The 25,795-nt window shown below is 46.4% G+C and overlaps 1 protein-coding gene across 2 annotated transcripts; it reads left to right on the forward strand.

Annotated features, from left to right (window-relative positions):
* Positions 1-13,638: 13,638 nt before the first annotated feature.
* Positions 13,639-24,502, forward strand: Zic3 (Zic family member 3). Of its 2 annotated transcripts, none has more exons than XM_046435356.2 (3): positions 13,639-15,011; positions 16,102-16,265; positions 24,247-24,502. In XM_046435356.2, exons 1-3 carry the CDS (start codon positions 13,955-13,957, stop codon positions 24,394-24,396), a joined length of 1,371 nt encoding a protein of 456 aa, XP_046291312.1. In that variant the 5' UTR covers positions 13,639-13,954; the 3' UTR covers positions 24,397-24,502. The 2 variants fall into 2 exon arrangements, with proteins under 2 accessions (XP_046291312.1, XP_046291311.1); XM_046435355.2 differs by lacking the exon at positions 24,247-24,502 and adding an exon at positions 17,099-17,413.
* The last annotated feature ends 1,293 nt before the right edge of the window (positions 24,503-25,795 follow it).

Raw genomic sequence — 25,795 nt, forward strand, 5'->3', positions numbered from 1 at the left:
CCCTGGACGTGCTGGTAAAAATGCATCAAAACAGGCTGCGGATCGCGGTATAAAAGCACAGCGGGATGAGCTGCTTTCCAAAAAGGATCTCGGTGATTGGACCGGGCTCGGCGTGATTGACAAGAGCTTAGTTTGGTAAAGGGAAGACACGCAAGCTTTCACAGCAGGATCTCTTTTCTAAAATATATCACACTAGCCTTTGAAAAGCGCCGCACACTATAAGGAAATAGCGTTTCACGGCTCGCTTTATGGTGCGATGACATTTCTTTAAAACACAGCGAAGATCAAAAAAAGGAGAGAGAGAAATAAAATGTGTTGCAAACACAATGTTTTAATTAGTTTATTCTGCACGTTGCTTTTATCTGACGTATACATTGCGGGTTCCCCTTTAATTAAACAGCCCCTCTTGAGCAGCGGCAGGCTAGGAAGGGAGGTGAGGAGCTGCGTTCCGTCACTCCCTTTAGGAAAAACGGAAGGGTTGGCTGGCCTCAGAGCCGTGATCCCAGGTCCCTGTGCCCTCCGGGCCAGGATAGACGAAATGAGGCTTTGGGGCTTTGGAAAGGGAGCACCCCACGGAGGCGGGGAAGAGGGAGGGGAAGAGGCGAGGAAGGGGAGGAGGTTCCCCACCGGGAATCGAATGGAAGGATAGCTGTCCAAGTAGCTCGGGCTCACCGCCAATCTCCAATCCCCTTCCCCTTCCCCCAGCCAACAGCCAATGTCCCTCCTCCCCAGCACTTCGAGAGACTCTGGGGTGCTAGACTGAGATAGGCACTAGAATGAGATCCGGGGTCCTTGCTCTCTCCCTGGTTTTCAGGCTCCAATTTCCCGCTGTTTCACACTCCCTGAATCGCAAAGTAGGGGATCCTCAGATTCCTGACCAACAGGAAGAAAAGCCTGCACAAGCATCCGCTCACCAAAAGCGCGGGCGCCTCAGGCGCTGTCGTAAGTGGTGCCTCAAGAAAGGCAAGGGAGAAGCTAATGGTGGGATGTGCTGTGGGCCTAACAAGGCCTGTTCTTAACACACGCACACTCACACTACACGCTTATTTCTTGGGAATCCCTGCAACCTTCAGTTTCACCAATAACCCCCCCCATGCACACACACCCACAGACATCCCCCCCCCTTATCTTCAATCTCAGCCCAACCTTTGAGTGCCCAGTGAAGCATTCTTTTAGCAATATTTGCTGCTCAGGCCTGTAGGTAGTGATGGTAGGGCAGGCTGTATGTAGCCTTAAGATCAGAGGGCTTTGTTTGGTTAATTCTGCTGGTGAGATCTGAAAATGCAAAATATAATCCTGAGGAGTCTGGTGAGACAGGGGAGAAGATGAGTGACACAGATGTGGCTTCCTAAACAAAATATAACCAGTAAATTGAGGGACTAAGTAACAAGCCCTCCTCTCATACCCAAATGTGGTCCTTCTACTGAATTTGAAAATGGAAGGGGCTGAACCAAGGTTTTCAGCCTGGAGGCAGGGAGATTGGAGATGGGAATGAATACAGCCATCTCATTGCTAGGATGCTTCTTTTTCACCTTTTGCTCAGATGAAAATTCCCTTCAAATGTATTTCCATTCAAGGAAATGATATAAAAAGCAAGATGAGCTGCCTGATGCCTTAATGGCCTCTATGGTCTGACTACCCAAAGAGGTCTGTGATGTGGGTTCTCTTTAGAAAAGGGAAGGTCCATCATTTCACTTACCAAACATTTTTTAATATTTGGGTTTAAATATTGTAATTTGTGTAAATATCTGATATTTATGGTCTTTGAGATCAAAGACTCCATTTATAATTTGTACATACTCCATGAGTAATAGAACATGAAAGGAGCATCTGAAATAATTGAATTGGCCTTTTGAAACAATGGTCACAGCAATTCATTTAGCACATCATTTCTATGGATCAGAAATTCTGTATTACAAAGCATGTGTAAACTATACTTTCTCCATTGTATTACCCTCAGAGGACACATGCCTGTAACCCCAGCAACTTGGAAAACTGAGGCATGAAAATTGCAAGTTCAAGGCCAGCTTCAGCAACTTAGCAAGACGCTGTATCAAAATTAAAAAAGGAAAGGGTTGGGGATGTAGCTCAGTGGTAAAGCACCCTTGTTCAATTCCCAGTATCCCCCCACCAAAAAAAAAAAAAAAAGTTAAATGGTGAACAAAGAAGTGCTATACAAGCTCTCAGAGCAGTTTGCTTCCCAGCTCATTTGATCATTACACTCAAGATTATTTGAATCCACCACTGCCATACAATAACAGCTCAAGAGATGGTATTCACACATGGAACTATAAAGCACTCTCCCATAGCTAGCCTTCTGTCTATGTGTTATGGAGAATTATGGAATTGTGGGATTAAGGAGAATAAGAAGTCTCAAACTGTTCCAAATTTGTTTAAAGTGGTTCACATCTGTAATCCCAGTGGCTCAGGAGGCTGAAGCAGGAGGATCAGGAGTTCAAAGCCAGCCTCAACAATTTAGCAAGACCCTATCTCAAAATAAAAAGGTCTGGGGATGTGGCTCAGTAGTTAAGCACCCCTGGGTTTAATCCCTGATACAAAAAACAATTGTTTTTGTTTTTGTTTAAAGGGGCCAGAATGTAGCCCAGCAGCTGAAGCAGGAGAATCATGAGTTCAAAGCCAGCCTCAGCAAAAGCCACGCACTAAGGAACTCAGTAAGACCCTATCTCTAACTAAAATATAAAATAAGCCTGGGGATGTGGCTCAGTGGTCAAGCGTCCCTGAGTTCAATCTCTGGTACCAAAAACAAAAGGGAGGGGGGCAGAATGTAAAGAATATCAAATTGAGTCCTTGAGCTTGAAGACTATATAGCAGAAAAGGACAAAAGTAGAATATTAATGGAAGAAGTCACTCCCCAAATTTAAAAAGAATGAACTCAGGCTGATTTTTTTTCTTCACCCCAAAATAGACACTTCTATAACATTTCTGCTTATGTATTTGTCCCAGCAAACACCAGCAACACATCTGGGTTGGAAAAGACATGGGCAAAAGAAGCATCTTCATATAAAAACAGAGAAACGCAAGTAGTTGCCCCCATACTTTTAAGTAATCAACATAGTATTCACAAAATATGTGTCTTTAAACTTCAAACCCGAGCATTTGTTTTCAGGATGCCAAAATGTTTTGCTGAACTATATGCATAACTGAATCACGGCATCATTTATTCTTATCTCCTCCATAGTACTCCATAGTGTCTTACATGTATCATAAAAGCTATAAATATTTTGAAGAATGAAGCCAACCAACATATAGCTCATGTGGCTTTAAAAAAAAAAAAGGTTTTCTATGGGGAAAAAATGGTTCAGTTTCAAGCTACTCTGCAATTGAACCACAACCACTTGTCCCATCACTTCCTGCTTTCCACAACTGCAGGAAGATGTCCCTGGAGCCTGAACCAAATTGTAAGATAAATAAATAGCTTTGTTCCTTCCAGTTAGATATTGAGAAGCATAAGGCTTCCCTCACCAATCCTGGGGAGTTTACCTAGGGCTGGAGAAAAGGTAACAAAGAAACATTCTGAGTGAAATGGAATTTTCCCCACTCCCATTCCATTCTCCTTTCTTTCATGTAATAGGCCAGGATTGGATCTGCTGAAATGGAGAGAACAATCCTATTCTTTAAGCAGTTCCATCCCTCACTGCCTTCCAGTGGAACTGCTATCCTGTTACAGCAGGAAAATAAATAAATAAATCAGTCCAGACCCAGTACAAACCATTTCCTGACCAGAATCTCTTGATTTCTTCCACTTCAGACAAAGACAAAAGGAAATTTCTAGAAAGCAAGGAGAGTGAGGCAGAAGTTAAAGATGAGGTTTTTCTTTATGGGAATATCTGAAGGGGAAAGATGGGGATAACTGTCTAGGATGGGAACCCCAAGTTTATTTGTAGAGGACATCTAGTTGGAGCACCTCAGATGTGGGTGGTCATGCCAGGATCAAGATTGCAAATTGCAGGGCTGGGAGTACAGCTCAGTGGTAGAATACTTGCCTAGCACTCCTCCCCCCTCCCCCCCCACACACACACAGAAATAAGCCTAGGAAGACTACAGGGTGGGAGGCTCCAGAGAGTCACCTACTCAGCTACCTATCTGGCATGGTAGTTCCTAATTACAAATCAAAAGGGAGCTTCAAAAATTGTCACATGGCACTCCCCCAAAGACTAAATGAGTCAAAAGCTCTGGGGTGGATCTGGGTATCTAGAAATTTCAAAGATCCCCAGGAATTTCCAGAGTGGAGCCAGGGTTCCCCAGGTTCCCTGGGGGCCAATAGAACCCTAGCTTCACTCTCTTGCTTCCAGAACAGAAGGTGGCAAACCCTCCCCCTTTCAAGGAGGGTATGAAATTTAGAACACTAGATATTTCAATATCTTTCTCTGAGAATGACAAAACTGACAGATCATGTGGAAGTTAGTGGGTGCATCAAGGACATAGGTCATTCTCGCTTCCTAGAGGGTACATTAGAAACTGGAGGAGATTGGCCAGTGTATACAGACGTCACAGTGGGTATGGACTATATAAACCACCAAGAATTCCAGTTTGTATCTGTAGGTGGTGAAAACTCGCTTCACTCCAAAAATACTTTAGAGGCTAAAAGCACTTCAGGAAGAAGGAGGAAAGAAGAAGGAAGAGGAGGTAAGAAGGAAGAATTAGCTTTTCTAAAGTAGAATCGGGTATTTAAGCAATAGTTTCTGGTACTTGTTTGTTTGTTGGTTCCGCGGATTGAACCCAGGGGCACTTAGCCACTGAGCCACATTCCCAGACCTTCTTATTTATTTTTAAAAAAATTTTTTTTAAAAATGTGAGATGGGGATCTCGCTAAGTTGCTGAGGGTGGTGTCAAGTTGCGGAGTCTGGCTTTGAACTTGCGATCTTCCTGCCTCAGCCTCTGGCGGCCCTGGGCGGAACTTTTTTTTAAGCCTTCTGAGCGACCCTTGGAACTAACACTGAGCTACAAAGTACAATGTGTGATATGGGGTGGGAAGCCAGGGCGGAGGAAAATGATTATTTACTGATACAAGCCTGTTTCATTCTGGCTTGGTCCTCCAGAAAACGTGACCTTTATCTCCGGGTGCCTGCAGAGGAGATTCTGCCTAGCCAGTGTGGATTAAAGTGAGATTGTGGATTGAACCGGGCTAAAGAGAGTGACCACCACAGTCTAGGGAATTCCACTTGTTGAGGATCCTCATCCTCAAGTGTTCATCCTGAGTAGGAGCTTCTATTCTTCTTCTTCTTCTTTTTTTTTTTTTTTGTTTGTTTTCCAGGCTCTTTATTTTTGAAGTCGGCTAGGTTAAAGTGAGGGGGCGGGGCAAGACACAAAGGATTCCGGGGGCGGCCCGCATGAAACTTGAACCCTGCGAGATAAGGGTAAGGGAGCCTTGGGCTCCTACAGCCTGAGTAAATTAGGAAAGAACGCACAGGGCAGGTCCTGTGGGGGCGACGGGAGGATCAGGTCAACACACTGCATTCAGAGGCCTGCAGTACTTGGGTCTCAAGGTCCCCAGCTTACTGACCCTCAAAGATTGCAGTGTAGCCTGGTGGGTATTACATGGAACTTCCCTAGGGGTCTAGGGCAGAGGCTGGTGCGACTGATCACACCCCCTGTCAGCCCAAGTGTGACAATCTCCCCAGTAGGCCTTGAAAACACAAAGGGCACCTCTGCAGAGCAGGATCTAGAGTTTCCCACAGGCTCTCCTTGGAAAGGGAAGCGAGCTGCCTTTGTCTCTAAGTTGATTTTCCTGCAAATAACACCTTTGGGAAACCTTAGGTACAGGAAGTGCCCCTTTCTCTACCCTCCATAGCAGGTGGCATGTAGGCAGGCCACATTTAGGCTAGAAGAGCTCTGTTGATGTGATAATTTATTTAGCCCATCCAGACCATACTGCTATAAGATAAAGTTAAATTCAAAGTCCTGATAAAGAATGAAGAGAATCTTTTAGTATAATTGTCTCATGCCATATTTGGAACAGACTATAAATCAATCTATCTATCTATCTATCTATCTATCTATCTATCTATCTATCTGAAGGGAACTCCTGTAATCCCAGGAATCTGGAAGGTGGAGGCAGAAGGATTACAAGTTTGAGGTTGGCCAGGAAACATAGCAAGACTTTGTCTCTAAATAACAAAAAATAATAAAAGGGCTGGGGATGTAGCTCAGTGGGTAAAGCACCCCTCCTGGGTTCAAACCCCTGGTAGTCAAAAAAAAAAATTTGCTCACTTGAAATTCAAAAGTACCTGAATGTCCTGAATTTTATGTGCCAAATTTGGCAACTTTACATGAGTGGAGTGGCTACCTGGGCCAGGAGGTAACTCTTTGCCAGTCTGGGCCAGACTCAAAAAGTAAACTGCAATCTAACAAAACTGAGTCTGAGAGTCAAGAGTTAAGGGAAGAGGAAATATGCTGCCCACAAAGAGAAACTCCAGATAGGTTGGAGAGGAATGAAGGAGGAGGAGAAAATGGGAAGCTACACTAAAAGGAGAGAAGGCACCTGGCAAGCTGGGGTGTTGGAAGCACCCTGGAATCTTTAAATTTATCTACCTTAATTAATTAAATAATTAGTTTGGTGCTGGGGGTGGTAGCCAGGGCCTCAGGCATGCTAAATAAAGTATGTTCTACCACTGAGCTACATCCCTAGCCTAGCCTATGTTTACAGTATGAAGGGGGGAGGTGCACAGAGGAAACCTTAGTCTACTGACTGTTGGCATTTGTTCCTGGGAGAAAGCGAGCAAGTGTTTCTGGGAGAGAAGGAGGAAAGGGGCAAACTTCAGGCCCTCACTGATGAGGGGCAGTTGATTGGGAGAGAGGGGACTGACCTCTTGGTTCCTCAAAGTTCCCCATGCCTAGGGAATTGGGGTCACTTCCCCTTGGCTTCCTGAAGGCAGGCTGCTTAGGGGCCTCTGCCTGGACTCAAATGCCTTGCTTGGTTTGGCAGCTGTGGTTGCCCCTCAGGGCTCAGTCACGCAGAAAGGGTCAATAAACTATGTATCTCTAGCCAAAGGAGAAAGACAATAAAACCACCCTCAGGGTCAGAGGTCACCTAGTCACTGATTGAGATATTCACAACTCTTTTTCCTAACTTCTCTCTTCTCATCCCCTCTTTCTCCTTGGGGCTCCTCCTCCCTCCACTACTTTTTTACCTTTCTCTAAACCAAAGTGATCCCTGGAAATAATTGAGGTGTGAGACTGGGAAAAAAAAATTCACACCATGTGCAAAATGAATATTAAAAAGTAGGAGGGTGATGGTTAATAAAACTTACCAGTTAAGAATATCTAGCCTCTGCTGAGAATACGGTCTCAAACTTTCTGTAAAGGACCAAATGGAAAATATTTTAGGCTTCTCAGGCTACATTCAGTCTCTGTAGCATAATCTCCTCCCCTCTTTCTATGTCTAACCCTTTAAAGATGTTTTTAAAACATTCTTGTCTCCTGGAGCCATATGAATATAACAGGCTATGGGCCAGATCTGGCTTGTAGTTTGCAGTCCATAGTTTGTCATTCAAGTCCAAACCAGATATTAGTCTAATTCACCCCCACTTTGTCTCTTTGGGAGTAGGTGAGAAAAGGGGAAAGAAAGGGAGGTCCTGATGCTTTAATATCAAAGCCCCTGCCTCTCATCTTCTCACTAGGAAAGGACCACATGAATGACTCCAAGCCAAGTGCAAAAACAACAGGCAATTTGATTTCACAAAATACCATTCCAGAACTAAATGAAGGTCCTTGGGAGTCTGAGAGCATTTTTTTAAGAGAGAGAGAGAGGGAGAGAGAGAGAATTTTAATATTTATTTTTTAGTTTTTGGCGGACACAACATCTTTGTTTGTATGTGGTGCTGAGGATCAAACCCGGGCCGCACGCATGCCTGGCGAGCGCGTTACCGCTTGAGCCATATCCCCAGCCCCGTCTGAGAGCATTTTTAGAGGTCAGGAATTCATACTCTCCACTTGGGCAAAAGTAAAGATAATTCAGGAAATGTAGTCCACCCTTAAAGAGGAGGGAAGAAAGAAGATGTAATGTTTACATAGAACTGGATCAGGGAAATGATGGCCCCAGACCTAAGTACCAAGGATGCACATCACTGCTAGAAACCATGATATGGTCCAGAGATAACTTTCCTGCCACTTTGGGTTTGGGATTTAATCTCAAAGGAGAAATGAAAGGGCGAATATTTCAGGATAGTCCAAGGCTTCTCTTTACTAGCTTTGGCGCTAGCATCATTTACATTTTAGAATTAGTAGAACATTAGCCAGGCACGGTGGTGCACGTCTATCATCCCAGTGGCTCAGGAGGCTGAGGCACGAGTATCACAAGTTCAAAGCCAGCCTCAGCAAAAGTGAGGCGCTAAGCAACTCAGTGAGACCCTGTCTCTAAATAAAATACAAAATAGAGCTGGGGATGTGGCTCAGCAGTCAAGTACCCCTGAGTTCAATCCCCGGTAACAAACAAACAAAAAGAGTGAATACAGCATTTAGAAACTTAGTAAGAACTTGGGGTCCAGTGTCAGGAATGTTGGGACCCCAAATCCTTTCTCTTCATCCCATCTCTTTGGGTCTCTGGGGAAGAACTTGTAAACAAATCCAGTATGCCATCATGTTTCTGTGGTTTTTGCCTGGATCTGCCTCTCCCCTAGCCTGGGTACTTCCCTCCTCTAAGGTGTTCTGATCTAGAAAGGGAATGTCCTCTTGCCCTTCTGGCACCAGGAGCTACACTGCTACTGGAGGCTAACAGCTGGACACCCACAGAGCAGTAAAGATACTCTTTGGTAACAGGACCCAGAGGGCCAGGACCACAGATCATTATGAGCCTTTCACCCACACTTGGCTGATGAGCACTGCCTGCCACCTAGGGTTTCACTCCACTTCTTCTATTTCAGGGACTCCCCTCATAATCCCAAACTGGATTCTGATAGCTCTAATAGCTCTAATTCAACTCTCAGCTTTCCTTCTCCAAGTTCAGCCCTATTTACTTAAGCCTGTGTCTCTGAAGTTCAAGTGTATATATCTGTCTGCACAGCCCTGATTGACAAGTACAATGAAAATGTCTCGTTCTCGTTTGGTTTGCATTTCATTACATTAGGCAACAATATGCCTTGAACTGCAGAGGACAAAGACAAAACAGATATGTAAAAAGGTTCCATAAACAATATCTATTTGTTCCTTCTCTATTGAATTTTAGAGGTATTGAGGGCTTATATAATATTTGTCAAATGATAGGACTATAGTGAAAACTCTCATGTAGTCAATAAAATCTGGAGCTCAGCGAGGGATTGGAGAGTGTGTCCGCAGGTCCCAGAGATCGTTCAGCTCAGCCTCCGAAGCCAATTAAGAGCTTTATCTTAGCATAAAAATAAAGAGGAGTTAAAAATGCATTCTTTCCCCAGCTTTCTTCCCCCTTCATTTTTTATTGCCATTTGCAGTTTTTCTTTTTAAAAGATCTGGAACTCTAAAGAGAGGGTAGGCATTTATGTAAAGAAAGTGTCCTTTACCAGGGGAAAAAAGTGAGAATAATGGTGAGTTTCAAGGACATGTTTCAACGAGAAATACTTTGTGCTCTACTAGGGAGAGGCAGGGGCACCAAATTCAGCTTCTTGGAATAATTCCCTTCCTGAATTCAAAGATTCATTTATTGAAATAAATCAGGAAGCATTGACAGAACGGAAATCCGCTTGCTGGGTTTAAAGGGTCTTTAAAATGTTGGGAGTGTTAGATTGCAAGTCTTTTCTAAATACAAAACAGAAGAAAAGACCGCAGTGTTTCCCTTGGACTTAAAGAAAATCGCTAGGTCTCCGAGTTAGGATCATTTCAAGTCCACCACAGAAAATGGGTTTAGAAAGAAGTCCTGCATGATAACACAATGTGCTATACATGTTTTGTTCTTCAGGAGGCTGGAAGGAAAGGCAAAGCGCTGTAGATGGGGGTTCTGGGTTGTTCGGAGAAACCAGTTCTATCCTACTATCCCTAAGATATTCTCTTTTCCTCCTACTTCTTCAGGATAGATCCTAAAAATCGGACTCAAAAACTGAGCTAGTTTGGCAATGATCAGTTTCTCTAGTTTTATTTATTGCTTTAGATATGGGGATAAAAATAAATCTTTTTCCTATTTACTATTTGAACCCAGTGTGAGGGAAAGGATTCCATTATATTTCCTATCCATACAGACAAGTGGGGGATGCATAAAAGAGATTTATTGGTTAATTTAGGCTACCTAATACACTTGTAAACCCCAGTAAGCCAAAGCTGTTGAGGGAGCCTCGGTTATAGCGGAAAAAAAAAAATCACCACCGGGGTTCCAGTGGTCCTGCCCTTCCCAGCGCTGTGATTCCTCTCTCCACCTGAAAAATGAAAAGAGGAGAGCTCTCTCCTGCCTGGTCCTAGGCTGTGTGCAAAAACTTTTCTCCTTCTCGCTTTCCTGTCTGAGCCATCACCCTGCTCTCAGACTTAGATTCCCAAAGCCTCCTGTCCCCCCAAGTTGTTCTCAGGGTGTCCTCCAAAAACCGTGTTTGGGGAGGAGGGGAAACCACTTAACTTTTTTTCCCTCGCCTTAGCAGTGATTTGCTTTTGAGTGGTGGGGGGTGCTTTTCTTCTCCCCCCTCTCATGCGGTGATTTGCAATTTCTGGAGAGATGTCGCTTTCTATCCGAGTTTTAAGAGTCAGGGTTCCCCTTCCCCAAAAAGGAAAGCCCTGCCCAGACCAAGCGAAACAGGAATTCGAAATGGTCTGACTCTACCCTGCTGTTCACAAAGCCCCCAGCCTCCTCCTCCCTTTGGGGGCATCCTGGACCCCAGCGCTTCACTAAGTAAGGACACCCCCTCAGAACCACACACTCGGGATGGGCCGGGCTGCTGGGGGAAGAGCTCCACCACCCAGGGTTTTGGCCTAGCTGAACTGCCTCAGGTCTGCCCCTTAACAAGCACCCCCCCCCCACCTCCCCACTTCTCGGCTGATGATCTAATTGAATTATGCCTTTTTGTTCCAGGGACTACAGAGCACGTGCTGGAGGCAATTAATTATCGAAATGTGGCTGCATCAAAACGGACATTGGGTACCCGGTAGGTCAGATGCGGCAACATCCTCAAGCCCTGCGTTCGAGACTCCTCCCCAAAAAAAGGAGAATGCTAGGCTCTCGCGGCAGCTCCCCTTCTGCGTTCCCTTGCGGGGTTGCCTTCCCTGACTCCCAAGCGCGCAAGGCCCTCGTTTATCCAGGTACCAGCTGGGACACCCGGAAATTCTCGCTGAGGGTTGACCCGGCCAAAGCAGGACAACCGCCCCCTCCCGGTCCCCAAACCTGAAGAATCACTCTCCCAGAAAGGGCTCTGAGGAAATCCAAACTTTTCCCAACCAGCTACATGCCCAGGGTCGGTGGGGGGTGATGGGAGGTAAAGAGAGGTAGAGGGAAGGAAGGAAGGAAAGAAAGGGGAAAATGAAGAGAAAGGGAAAAGAAAGAAAAGCAATCTTCCCTTTTTATAAACCTGACTCTAGGGAATTCATTTGCATGATTTAAGCATATTTATTCTTCTTTGAAACACCCCCAGCCCCGCAAAGAAACCCTCTGCTGAGCGACAATGAAACCCTTCTTGGAGAGCCTGTTTTCGGTAGATGCAATAATTTAAGTCAGCAGTGAACTCACCTTCCAACCTGGGGAGAGAGCTCTGGAAGTGGAGGGAGATTGGGGCGAGTTTGATGGGAAGGGGCGACTACAGTATGATGTGGTATCCTCAGGGTTTTCCCCCAGCAAACTGGCAAAGAAGGTAGTGAAGTGTTGGTCAGGCCAGGCAGATTGGGGGGCAGGAAGTGAAAGACTGCAGTTACAAAGCGCTGCTTGAGGCGGTCTCTCCTGGCGCCTCTGAACTTGATCAGATGTTCTGTTTCCTACAGAGAGATGGCGGCCAGCCTGTGAGGCTGCCTCAAGGCGCAGACTTTGGGGCTCTGCCCCGCTAGAGATGTGACAATCACAGCCATCTTTCTCTCGGTCTTTTTTCCTACTCTCATTCTCCTACATTCTTTGCAAATGCCTTGGCAGACAGAAAATTGAGTGGAATTATAACCCTGTCTGAACCTGGTCATTTTTGTCCAAGAAAGACCTTGCACCAGACGGAGGGCGGCGGCGGGGGGCGACTCCAACACACGCCCAGGGAAAGTAAATCCTTAAGGGGTAAGCAGTTCCCTAGGTCACTACGTGCTTTCCCCGGTAGGAGTAGAAGAGAGCAAAGCTCAGGCTTCAGAGGGAAGAAAATTCCATCTCACAGTCCCCATTCCCCCTCCCTGCTTTTGCGTTTGAAAATGTTGAGAATTCAAAGCTGATTAGCCCAGTGATACGGAAACCACGCTGATTCCGTGTGGGTCTAGTGTGTTTACTATGTGTTAGTGTGTTGTGTTTTGCGTACAATGTGTTCTGTGCGTGTCTAGTATTTGTGCGTGTTTGGTATTATGTATGTGTATTTACTCTATTGTGTCTAGTTGTGTGCCTGTGCTTATTGTGTTGTGTGTAGCGTTGTTATTGGTTGTGCACATGTTTAGTGTTGTGTTTCATGTGGCGTGCTTGTGTTTACTGTGCTGCGTTCGTGTTTCCTGCTGTGCGCTTAAGTTTATTGTGTTGTACGTTTGCTGTGTTGTGTCTGGTGTGTGCTGGGGGAAGTGAGTATCGGCGAGTAAAACAGCTACTCACAAACTAAAGGGTCAAAGCTTGGTTCAGAAGGAAGTATAGGAAATCGGGTCTAATTACAATCGTTTCTTCGCGTTTGGGCCTTGGACCGCTGCCGCCAGCTGGGGCCACGGGCAGGGAGATGGCCCGGCCTGGGTCTGGGGTCTTGGGACCTTATACTCGTAGTGGCGTGTGAGGGGGAAGCAGCAGCTGGGCCAGGAGCGCGGAACTGCTACGCTCACGCTGGCATTTGCGCCCTGCGGCTACCAAGGAAGAACGTTCTCAAGGTGGTGAGGTTGCGGGGGGGGGGGGGCGCAAGCGGGACTGGACGTCGAACGGGCGCGGCGGTGGAAAAGATCCTCACAGGGCAAAGAGTTTCTTTAGCCAAAGCGGGTAAAGGGCGCGCCAGGGGTGCTTGGGGCCCGCTTGGGGCCGAGACGAAGTCACAGAGAGGCCCAGCTCCGCCCCGCCACTTGCCGGCTGAAGCCTGGCTCCAGCTCCCCACAGCCGCACAGCCCACTCGCGGACACCAGGCAGCCGCCGCCTCACCTGCCAGGCGCCCGGCAGCTGCCCAATCAGCTGCGGTCGCTCTACCCCGGCTGCCATGTTCTCCGCTCCGCGTTGTCAATCAGTGTGGCGGCGGCCAATGGGCGGCCGGGCCGGGGGTCAGGTGACCGTAGGCCAGCTGGTTCCCCATTGGCGCGCGCCGCCCGGCCTCCCGCTCGGTTTATGTGAGAGGAGTGAGTGATTGACTTTATCAGTCCAAGGACATTACTCTGGAGGCGAAGAGGCTGGGACTCGCGAGGGGAGCAGCGAAGATCGAGCCTGCCTGCTGCCCGCTGCCCGCCTGTCGGCCGCGATCGGGCTCCGCTATTTGGAGCGGCCCAGCCGGGAGGCCGGTATCCAGCCTCCTGGCCCCAGGGTTCCGCGCTCTCGGGTAGAGGAGGGGTGCCCGGGACAGGATTGGCAAACCCCGCCCTCCACTTATTATTTAGCTTATTTTTCTTTGTGCGCTCCTGTTAGTTTGTTAAACCAGGTCTACTCCCAGAGTCTTTCCTCCTCCTTTCTCCTCCCTCCTCCTTTTCCCTCAAACCCACCCCCCTTTTTTCTTCCCCTCCTCCCTCCTATCCCTCTGCAGGAGACTCTCGCAGCCACGGAAAGTTGCGGCTCCTGGTAGCGCCTTGGCGGTGTCCTAGTTGTATCCGGCTGCCGCCATCCCTACGGCACTACGGCACTTCGAAAATCTCCCTCTCCTGCACCCTTGCTCACTTAAACCGGATCGCCCGTGTCCAGAACGCCCCACCTATGACGATGCTCCTGGACGGAGGCCCGCAGTTCCCCGGGCTGGGAGTGGGCAGCTTTGGCGCGCCGCGCCACCACGAGATGCCCAACCGCGAGCCGGCGGGCATGGGGTTGAATCCCTTCGGGGACTCAACCCACGCTGCCGCCGCCGCTGCTGCCGCTGCTGCCTTCAAGCTCAGCCCGGCCGCGGCACACGATCTGTCTTCCAGCCAGAGCTCGGCTTTCACGCCGCAGGGTTCGGGCTACGCCAACGCCCTGAGCCACCATCACCACCACCATCACCATCATCATGCCAGCCAGGTACCCAGCTACGGCGGCGCAGCGTCCGCTGCCTTCAACTCCACGCGCGACTTTCTTTTCCGCCAGCGCGGCTCTGGGCTCAGCGAGGCAGCCTCGGGAAGCGGGCAGCACGGGCTCTTTGCTGGCTCCGCTAGTAGCCTGCACGCTCCAGCTGGTATTCCTGAGCCCCCTGGTTACTTGCTCTTTCCCGGGCTGCATGAGCAGGGCGCTGGGCACCCGTCGCCCACAGGGCACGTGGACAACAACCAGGTCCACCTGGGGCTGCGTGGAGAGCTGTTTGGCCGTCCTGACCCTTACCGCCCGGTGGCCAGCCCGCGCACGGACCCTTATGCGGCCAGCGCGCAGTTTCCCAACTATAGCCCCATGAACATGAACATGGGAGTGAACGTGGCGGCCCACCATGGGCCGGGCGCCTTCTTCCGTTATATGCGGCAGCCCATCAAGCAGGAGCTGTCGTGCAAGTGGATCGACGAAGCTCAACTAAGCCGGCCCAAGAAGAGCTGCGACCGGACCTTCAGCACCATGCATGAACTGGTGACGCATGTCACCATGGAGCATGTGGGGGGCCCGGAGCAGAACAACCACGTCTGTTATTGGGAGGAGTGCCCCCGCGAGGGCAAGTCCTTCAAGGCGAAGTACAAACTGGTCAACCACATCCGAGTACACACGGGCGAGAAGCCCTTCCCGTGCCCCTTCCCGGGATGCGGGAAGATTTTTGCCCGCTCTGAGAACCTCAAGATCCACAAGAGGACCCACACAGGTAAGGGGAAAGACAGGTGGGTGAGGGGTTCGCTAGGGGAACCCGGCTACCGAGCGGACTTGGAAGGCAGGGTGCAAGGGTGAACGCCAAGAAGAGGGGCGGCGCCCCGCCAAGGCCGTTCCGGAGTGAAGCGCTGTCAGTGCCCCTCCATCCCGGCCCACCCCGACCTGAGGCACTTTTGCCCGGTTCAAACTTCTCGGGCCGACTGCTCTGCAGTCTCAGGAACTAATTGGGACCTCCTCGCGCCCTGGAACAAACTGGCGCCGCCTCTTTTTGTATCCCTTTCTGGGTTACTATGAAGAGACTCCGAATGTGTTGAGAGCGTATTGCTTACAAGCGATTTAGCCTCTCGGCACACATTCTAGGAAGGCAACCATAGAAATGCTAATGAAAACTAACTTTCGGATACTTCCGCTCTTTTTTACACTTGATTGGCACATCTCCTAATTAAATGACTGATACTTTTGTCAAACTATTTTTATTTGGAGTTCCTGGTTCAGTTCAGTCCTCCGGGAGGAAAGCTAAAGTAGAAAAGGCACCACAGTTTCGTGGCTTGTTCAGAGCATCTTGTAAAACTGTCTATAGCCCCTGGATTTATGTATTTTTTCTGTTTTCGAACACTAAGTACCACTGCCCAGGCTTTTTAATACTGGACTTGACAAAACCGCTACATGTGAAAGAGGCAAATTAAAAGGTACAAAGAAGCGACTGAATGGGATTGTCCCATCCCCGATCCATTGTCCCGCCGGGCTCGGTTACATCGCCGTGGTGGTGGCTGAACATGGCCCGGTGGAGTGGAACCACAAGTTGGGGGAAACTTCTGAGGAGCCAGGAGCTTTCTTGTCCTGCGAGAACAAAGGGATGATCAGGTTCTGGGCCGGCCCTGCCCCACTCCCGCCCCGTTCCTTCCCAGCCCAGCGGACTCAACCAACACTCTCCATTTTTTCTCCAGGGAAAAAATGATGTCCCAGTCTCCCCTAGTTTGCATTCCCTCCAGGAAGACTGCTGGGCTCTCAGTCTCGCACTGCTCCTCTCTGGGAAGCTCCCGGCCCTGACTATTTTCTCTCTTTTGCATTATTACATTTTGCAGGTGAGAAACCTTTCAAATGTGAATTTGAAGGCTGTGACAGACGCTTTGCCAACAGCAGCGACCGCAAGAAGCACATGCATGTGCACACCTCGGATAAGCCCTATATCTGCAAAGTGTGCGACAAGTCTTACACGCACCCGAGCTCCCTGCGCAAACACATGAAGGTAATTACCTCTTTATTAGCGGTCGGCGGTTTGTAAACACCCGGCCCGACACTGGGCCGCGGAACGGAAGCGCCCGCGCTGCCAACCCTCTGTCCTCCACGTTAAATCCGATTTGCTGCAGCGGTGACACCTTGAACCCATTTTGGGGATGGGGGGGGCAGGAGAGAGCAGAGTTGGGAGGGGGAGAGAGTGGAGGAACTATCAGTTGTTTTCTGGGAAGCTCTAGCCGAGCTCGCCTGGGCTTGAGGCTGCAGTGGCCGCCTCTTGCCGGCTCAGCCTGCGGTGGGAATGGAGAGTGGCCGCGCCGAACCCGGGGGAGGGTCGTTCATTTGCTCTTCGGCTTTGGATAAAACAATGGGGCCGAGGAGCGCGGTCTGATTCCCACACATTTGTCTAAAGACTTGGCAGGCAGCGTCCAGGGTCCCTGTGCCACTCTTCTCTATACCTGCTTTCCCAAGCCGGAAGCGGCTTGGTGAAACCTGGGCTGGGAGTGACTATTTTATGGGGTCCCTCAGAGTAACTGCTCACCTACTCCATCCACGGAGTCAGCATTTTTGAAGTGGCAGGACTAAAATGGAGTGCTTTATTCCTTTTCCATAATGCCTTAGTATAGAACCTCGTTTTTGACGAATATGTCCGGGTTTTCTAGACATGGGTAATATGGAAAATAAAAATAAAAACAAAACAACAGCAGCAAAAAAAAAAAAAAATGTTTCTCTTAAGTGGGTCACTGGGCGGTCTTGCTCTTACAGTGCTCAAATTCTGCTCTTGTTTTTGCTTGCACATTGCCGGTTGGAATTATATTCATTATAATATATACATGTTAATTTTAGGTTCATGAATCTCAAGGGTCAGATTCCTCCCCTGCTGCCAGTTCAGGCTATGAATCTTCCACTCCACCCGCTATAGCTTCTGCAAACAGTAAAGATACCACTAAAACCCCTTCTGCAGTTCAAACTAGCACCAGCCACAACCCTGGACTTCCTCCCAATTTTAACGAATGGTACGTCTGAGGACAACCAAAATGCATTTTAAAAAGAAAACTGAGACCAATCAGATGGAAATGGAGTTTTAAAGCAAGAGGCCATACATAGGGCTACATCTTGTTAATTGCAATTGTCCAGGAAGGTTTTGGGCAAAATCCCAAAGTAGCCATGCCCTTTTCTCAGGATTAGAAAATACATTTTGGCATTTGAAGGATTTTTTACAAAATCTTTTCACTGCTTTTTTTCTCCCCTTCCTCTTGCTCTCTGCATACCCCATTCTGAGACTCCTTCAGTTCATTTTAACATTTGTCCTGTTTCTTGAGGAAGTTATAGAAGGCTTGGTGGTGGTGATGTTAAAACTGATGGAATTTCTTCTTCGCCTTAATGGTGATTGTTTAAACTCTCACAGTCTTAAACCATGCCAAAGTCCTGTTATGTCTTGAACTTTTTCTTCAAAGCATTACACTTGTGAATGTATCTTTGTCTAATGGGGTCGAAACTGTTCAGTATTTTTTCAGGCTGAGGATATGATGTTACTCTACACAGATTGTGACGTTTAGTATACAGTTGCCTTTTGTAATAACTTTTTTTTTGTAAATACATATCCGTTGATGCCATATTTATCGTTTGTAATTTAATTATTGCTGCAAGTGCCGGGAACTGAACAATATTTATGGATAAATGTTTTCTAACAAATTCTGTACAGCTTTTGATTATAACTGCTTTAGCATTAAAAATTTATTGTTTTGAAAGAAGAACACAATTTACAATTTTTGAACCACTGACTCTTTTCTCTTGTTTTGTAACAGCCTCCTTCTACAAAGAGGAGAATGAGCAAATTGAATCTTGTTTGTTGGTATTTATAACTCACTCAGATCCCTTTTTTAATTGTTAAATTATTTTTCTATTGCAGTATAGATTCCTTATAGTGTCAGTTTCCATCTGGGAGGACCCTCTTTTCTTTATCTCTAGCTCAGATGGTTGTTTAACTGCGAGTTTAAATGTGTTTGTCCTGGATTTTCGGCATGCAAATCAAATATTACTGATCAATTCAGTTAGTGGCCATGACATCTCAATCTTGTACTTCAAAGACTGAGAAGCTGGATTTAATCATCCCTGCCCTACATATATAAACATAAGGTAACCTAATTAGCTTTATGTCCCTTAGTTCTTTATTACCTTACATAAAAATGAAAATTGCGGCAGGATGCATGTCTGTTCTATCTAGAGATCATCCATGTACCTATATGCGTTTGTATCTATGAATTTATCTAATCTGCCTATCAAATCTATCTAGCTCTATATATTTTCTAAAGATAGTGTATGTCTGGAACAGTGGTGATGAGCAAGACCAGTTGAGCAGTGCTTACTTATGGTGAAAGTGCTTCTTAAAAGAACCATAGTCCATTTAAATATTGGAAGGCAAAGGCTGATTTGTTTGCTGTATATAGTTCAATTCATAATTATCACAATTTTTCATAACATTTATATAGCGGTGTAATAACTGCAGCAGTTCCAAAATGATACTATGGAAAGAAAACATTTGCAAAATATGTTATTTTTAAAGTTCATTATTTGTAGGCAAAGATGTTAAGAGCATTGTTTCCATTAAAATCAATAACAATGAAAAATGGTTGTTTGCTTTGTGATAAAATGTTAACAATCCATTTAATCTTCAGTGAAGCAACTCCTTTGGACAAGCAGTTCTTTTTACAATGGTTCTGTGGAAAAGAAATTGATTACTATTTTGGGGGGTTCGAGTGGGTAGAGTGTTGAGACCTTTTTATTAGGGTGCTGTTTGTTATTGAGAGCCCAATCTCTGCATGAATTACAGAAGGTGGAGATAAGGAATTGTAAAGTATTTAGAAATGTAATGAATAGGCTTAAGTACCTCTTTCTCTTTAAGGGGCAATGCTCTGAGTTTTTTGGTGGCAGTCAATTTGGTATTATATATAATGATTTTCAATTCTAGAATTTTGTTGATTGTTCTTTTTGAAGAAATAAAGTATTGGCACATCTTATTTATGTTATAACATTTTTGTATTTGGTGCCCAATATTTTTTTTCATGTTCAAATAAATCAACCAAAAATTGAAATGCTTAGAGAATTTCTGATGATTAAAAGAAACTCTGATTCCCTGGATACAGTTGAAGCAATCTGTTTTGTTATCTGCTGATCTTTGTCAACAGACAATTATTGACAGTTTCTAATTGCGAATTACTTTGGAGGCAATTTTTTGTTAGTGGAGAATGGGGTCTTTTGCACTTTACTCCACCTATATCCAAGGCTGTGTGAATGTCAGGAACAGAGAGATTGGGATGACTCCACTTATGAGCAGGTAACCAGGTCAATCTACCACTCCCCACCCAGACATTCCATTCTTGACCTTGACATTGAAGGTGCTGAACCAGATTCCTGTTTCAGGATTTTTCCTTCACTTCAAACTGGAGACCATTTTAAACGCTCATCAAGTTTTCTCATCAAGTTTTCGGAAAGTGTATATTCATAAGACTAGCTTTAAATGTGTGCCATTGTGAAATATAAATGTGTGCTTTTCTCCTAACATATGCAATGAACTTTCACAGTTTACTATTTTCTCCATGAGTCTCCCCCAACCCCCAACCTAACTTAACCTTAAAAGAAGATGGGTTGGGGCAAGATTCACTCAGAAAGTTGCCTTCCCCAATTAAATATATTAAATATCTCCTTAGGAGACAATTTCCTCTTTTCTTAGTTGCTTGAAATCACCACAAAATTCACAGGAAAGCATTGTGAATGTCCTAACAGAGGAAAATGCCAATTAAATAGCAATGATGGGTAACCAATATTAAGAGAATATAAAAGTTTGCTCTTCTACATGACTACCTCTAATTTGGGCACAGCAAATTTCTCAAAAGTATGTCGTACGTCCTTCTCATTTTTCAAAGAACACATTAATCTTATAGAAAACTTTATACAGATAGTCTTCTCATAGTCTGATTCTGGGAATGCACATTTACATTCTTGAATTTTCAGGAAATAATTTAAAGAACAAGCACAACAATCCCTCTTCCCCCAATAATAAATGCTAAAGCTAGTAGCTGGGGCTAGGCTTTTAGTAATCTACTCCTTTTTTTCCTTCCTGCACCTGGTAGGACCTTTGTTAAAGTCCATTATCTTTTTCAAAATGGGTGATTCCCACTGTTTAGTGGGGAAAGAGGAGGTGGCTATTTGCAGAGCTGTTTCCACGCAAGACAAGTCTGGCCTTCATCCAGTTGGGAAGGTTAAAGATCAGGATCCAGGCTAAGCAGAGCAGTCGGTCTTAGCTAGGATGAAGGTTGGAGACTTCTGCTCACAAAGGCTCCCTGGAAAGTTGGTGTGTTCTGGACTTTCTCGCCCCTCCCCCCTTCTCCCCGCCTGATTTCTCTTTGCTTCTGTCGCCTCCGGCTCCCTCTTCCCGTTTTCTAAGACAATCTCCCGAAAACAAACCAGAGAAAGTCTAAGGGGGCTCTTAACACATTACGTTTCTGAAAAAATCGCCATCAGTGTGCCCATACACTGAAGGAGGTGTGCTCTGGTTCTCCTGACACCTAGGCTGGTTTTCTCTGACAAGCCTCTGCCCTTCCAAGCCCAGGTCTCCCGTCGGACTTTGGCCCGGGACGCGGCCAGACATTTCGGAAGTCGCGACAGTGGTCCGACAGTCCTCAGGCCCCTAGTTGGGACGTTCAGGATCCGTGTCCACACACCAAATTCTTGCAAGTCCTGGTTGAGGCTCGGGCGGGGAGGAGGGGACCTCATTTCCTAGGGTCAATTCTCTCGAGGTCTCTGCCCGCTGACCCTTTGACCTCCACCTACAGGGCCCTTGGCGGCCGTAAGCTGACGGTCGCCTGGGCTCCGAGGACGCTTCGCGCCCCATCGCCTCCCGGCCTCATTAGGCCGGCACGGCTGTAAAGCAGGAATCAGCCGCAGCCTAATCCGGACCTGGGGTCAATACGAGCCCAAACAATGGTGAGCTCCGAAGGCCATAGCGTAGCGCTGGCCGCAAACTTTGTGTTCAATTCATTTTTCTAAAGCGGTGGGGGTGGGGTCCGGGTGGGGAGGGTGGTACTCGTCTACAAGAAGGCCACTCGCGGCTCCCGGGGTTCATCGCTGGCGCTCCGGTATCTCCGCAGCGCCTGGGATGGAAGGGGCGGCAAGGCCCAGAGCCCGGTTGGCAGCCCGAGCCGGAGCCCGAGTGCGGGCCCAAAGGGGGCCGCCCCCGCGCCGGGAACAGACTTTGAAGTGGGTTTTTAGCGCGCACGTGTGAGAGCCGGGCCAGGGCCTGAGCAGGGACCCGCTGGGAGGAAAGAGGAGGCTCAGGCCCAGGCCCCAACCCCTCCCCCGCTCCCCGTGGCTCCTGCCTTTTCAAGCCGCGGCCGGGGGTCGTAGGATTCCCCCCCTCGCCACCCCCACTCCCGCGTCCACCGTGCGCAGGCGCACACCCCGCAGCCGTCGAGTCGGATTTTGCTGCGAGGGGGTGGGGGGTAGAGTTGAAAGCGGCTTTGCAGCGCCACGGCGGCCTCGGCTGAGCCGGGAGGGAGGGAGGGAGGGGAGCCGAGGGATGTGGGAAGGGGGGTTGGTTTGGGGGCGGCTCTCGAGTCGTGAACATGGCGGCCGGATGCGAACCCCCGCAGAGCGCAGCAAAACGCAGACCTACGGGCTGCCGAACTGTTGTGTCGTTTAAATTCCCTTGTTATTCCGCAGCTCTGGGCGCTCGCGGGAGAATGTAGGTCGTGGCGGTCGAACACAGAATTATTAGGAGGGGTCGGGGGGAAAAAACGGAAGCGAAGAAGTTCTTCCTGGGCATTCTCGTGGGAAGTTGGCGTGCCCTTTGGGGGGTTGGGGTTCCCGCAGGACCTGGGCGTAAAACCCACCGGAGGCCACTTCACCCTCTTGGCCAAACTTGAAACATTTCCCCTTGGTTATCATGGGGAGGGGATGCCATTTCGAGTTACCGTGTCCCTGGCGGGATTCCACAGCACCTTCGAGCCCCCCAAAATGCGAAAGCCCCTAAAAACACTGTTCTCTCCTTGGGACAATGGCGGAGCCAGTAAGGAGGGGAGCGCGTATGCATCCTTTCCAAATAAATCATCCTGACTTATCAACAGACTTGTGCCATTGGCAGTTGGAACCCTACACGTTGCCCAGGCCCGGTTTTCTGCATATCTCATTAAAACGTGGTCCTGTGAAAATCGGCACTATCGTAGCTTTTGTGTGTATCACAACAGCTTGTGGTCTTAGCTTAGGGGTGGGGGGTAGGTCACAATCCCGAAAACTTTTCATTCAGCTTTTGCTTTACTGCCTTAATGCTTTGTGAAAGAAACCCCAGTAGCTCTGGGATCTAGAGCTCCTGTTTTCTCCGCAGGGGGTAGAGGGGGAATGCCGCGGATTCACCTTCAATTCTCTTTCGTGACGGGGGAAAATGTGGATTTTTTTTTCCCAAAAGTGTGGTGATTGACCCCCAGCTCCTCTAGGCAAATAAGTGGCTCGAACTCTTCCTGGTTACGGCTTCGTGGGGACCAACCGCCAAACGAAAAGACAACTCTCTTGGAGTTGCCCAGTGTCAAGCAGTCGGGCTTCTCCTGAAGGTGTGGGGCAGTTCTCGAGGGCCACCTTGGGAAGGGCCCCAGGTGGGTGGGCAGGTCATTAGCCCGGCTGGCCCTGATCTGGGGGAAATCTGCAAAACAGTGCCTTTATCTGCAGAGAACAATTGATGGGGTTGTCTTTCCTCCTTTTCAGTGCACAAAGAAGACGGCTTTGGAGCAAGAATTTGGACTATGCATTTAAGTTGTGGTGCTTTGCATTGGAAACCCCCAGCAATTAAAATAAGCACGCCCAGTAGTATTTTCTGTTCTTTTCTTATGCATGATTTCTGCAAGTTGAAGGGGCTGGAGCCTCTTCTGCAGTTTGGAAACTTGTTTTGAAATTGCCACCAAACTGATTTTTTTTTTCTTTCCTGTGGGCGAAGTTTCCTTCCCGGGCTCGGCCACTACTCCCACCCCCTCAGTGGAATAGTGTATTGACATCTTTGAGAGATCAAAGGAAATAAATGGTGCTTGCTGTATGCTTTATTTTTCCATGCTGTAGTTTGAACCCTAAGGTTTGAGCTTTTTACTGGCTAACTCTCTTGATACCAAAAGTGTGGAAAACAAAAAGTTTATTAAATTGATAAAAGCTTAACCAGTTGGGAGTTTGTCCCTTTAAGAATTAACAGAGCCCGGATTGTCTAGTAAGTTGACTTTAAAATCAAGCTAAGATACATTGGTGAACTGTTTCCCCTGGATACCTGCGGTGTTCCTGGGTCATTTGATAGGGTAAAACTGGTTGATTTTCATAGGGATTATGTGAATGGGATTTCTGCAAAACTAGGCAAGTGATAAATTGGAAGAGCTCTCATATTTGTTTGAATGATGTCTCCAAAGGGCACTTCTCACTGAGTTTTGGTTTCCATCATAACTATTGAAATGTACAGCTTGAAAAACACTCAGTTTGCAGGAAGCATTTAAAGAGGGGAGTGTTCAGATCACTGGGTCTAATGGTAACTTTTAACATAGGAATGTAAATTCTTTGAAAATTAGATAAACAACATCTATTAAAACGAAAGAAGATAGTTCTTTAAAAAGCATCTAACAGACCAAGTAATTTTGTATATTTTTAATCTGATAACAGTTCAACCTGTTTACTAATCTGATGCAGAGAATTGTAAGCTTTACAGAAACTATAAAAATAGCTTTCACCAGATGGCAAGTTTATAATGTTTGATCTCTAATAGGGTGTATACACTGTCTAATGTGTTTGATGAAAATATAACCTATGTAAAGACCATTTGAACTTAAGTTGTTAAAAATCCAAGATTCCATCTTGTTCTATCACAAACTAGCATTTAAAATGGCATATCCATGTAACATGACATTTTTCTGTGAAAAACTGTGGCCTGTTTTGACCTATCTGCAGTTCACTTTTTGTTTTTTTGCCAGTGTTGTCCTGCTTGGTATCCGGGACAGTCTCTAATTCCTGACGAAGAACTTGATACTGACGTTGGTATGCAGCAGCCAGCCCTCCATAACACTACCTATCCTAAATGCAGGGTTAATGCCGAACCTACTGTGCAAGAAATGATTTACTGATGAGGTTTCAAAGAAAACCACATCAATTTGGATGTCTGTTACCTTGAAGTGATCATTTTAAGAGTAGTGGCTTCTTCCCTAGGTATAAAAAGACTATTTTCTTCTTTGGGTGTATTTTATTCTGTGTTGAACAATCATTTGTGAAATGAAAAAGCAAAAAATGCTCCCCCCTCCAATTTAGGATTTATAAATGGGAAGATGGAGGTGAAGACTGGCCTAATTCATAACCCAGTATGCATTATCTTGTGCATTGTTGCAAATCTTTTTTGAGTATCTGCATTCCACATGTAGAGGTGAAGTGTTTAAAACTAGAAACATGAATACTCGATTTGTTAATTTCACATGTTGATGTTCCAAAAGCAATGCCCAGGATCCCTGCAATTGTTGTTTGACTTAAATAAAACCATTCAAATTATTTTTGTGATTATTGTTTTATTACAGTGATAAGTATAACCCCTAAATAATCTTGATTAACCTGTTGAATTGGGACAATTTATACTCTGTTCACATTTTTTCATGGTATAAAAATACTGGCCTCTCACAGCAATCAACTGGGGCTAAACCCCTTGACCAAATCCCAACCAACTGTTTTTGTTCTTTCGGTTCCCCCATCTCAGGGGCTCACCAGGTGCTGGGGAGGTCAGGGAAGAATTCAGAGGCAAGGATTGATTGAGTGATTAGAAGGAAGGAATAGATACAGGAGTTTGGAGAAAAAGGAGTATTTGAACACCACTGTTTTGGTGAGAAAGAAAAGGAAAGCCCAAGCTGAAGATAATCTCAAAAGTGGCATCCAGAAACCATGTATGTTATTCAGAAGCCCGGAAGTGGTATTTGGGACAGAAAACTTGGCAACCATTGATTAGAACACTTAACAGAATCATGGAGTATAGGTGTTATTAAAATACAAATTGTCGTTAATTGTAGTGCTAGAGAAGATGAAGACACTTCAGAGAAATTCTTTAAACTCCAGATACTTGATTTCTCAAATTGAACATCTGTAATCGAATGTAATCTGTAAATGGCCATCATTTTATTTATTTGGCATGATTATGCCATGATGAAGTATTGTAAAATTGCAGCCTGATAGAATATATTGCTATTGGATCTTTATATCTAGTTTTATTAAAATCTCTGGTAAGTAGACTGATGAGAGAGTAATTTTTAAGTAGTGGAAAAATGCTCATCTCCCTCTGATTCCTGGTGTTCATTTACATCAAGAATAGAAGAGCCAAAAAAGGAAGACTGATTCTTTGGTTCTCAGTGCCCTAACATTTGTCATTTTAAAAAACCACCCCTAACAATGTCAGTAGATTTTTTGTTGTTGTTGTTTTGTTTTGTTTTTAAGGACAAGCACGGAGTTCTTTCAAACAGTCAGTAGGGAATTATAATGGTTTTGTTG

This window comes from Marmota monax, unplaced genomic scaffold, assembly GCF_021218885.2.
Source record: "Marmota monax isolate L192 unplaced genomic scaffold, Marmota_monax_Labrador192_F-V1.1 WCK01_AAM20220418_F8-fsc00261, whole genome shotgun sequence".
Classification (NCBI taxonomy): Eukaryota; Metazoa; Chordata; class Mammalia; order Rodentia; family Sciuridae; genus Marmota; species Marmota monax.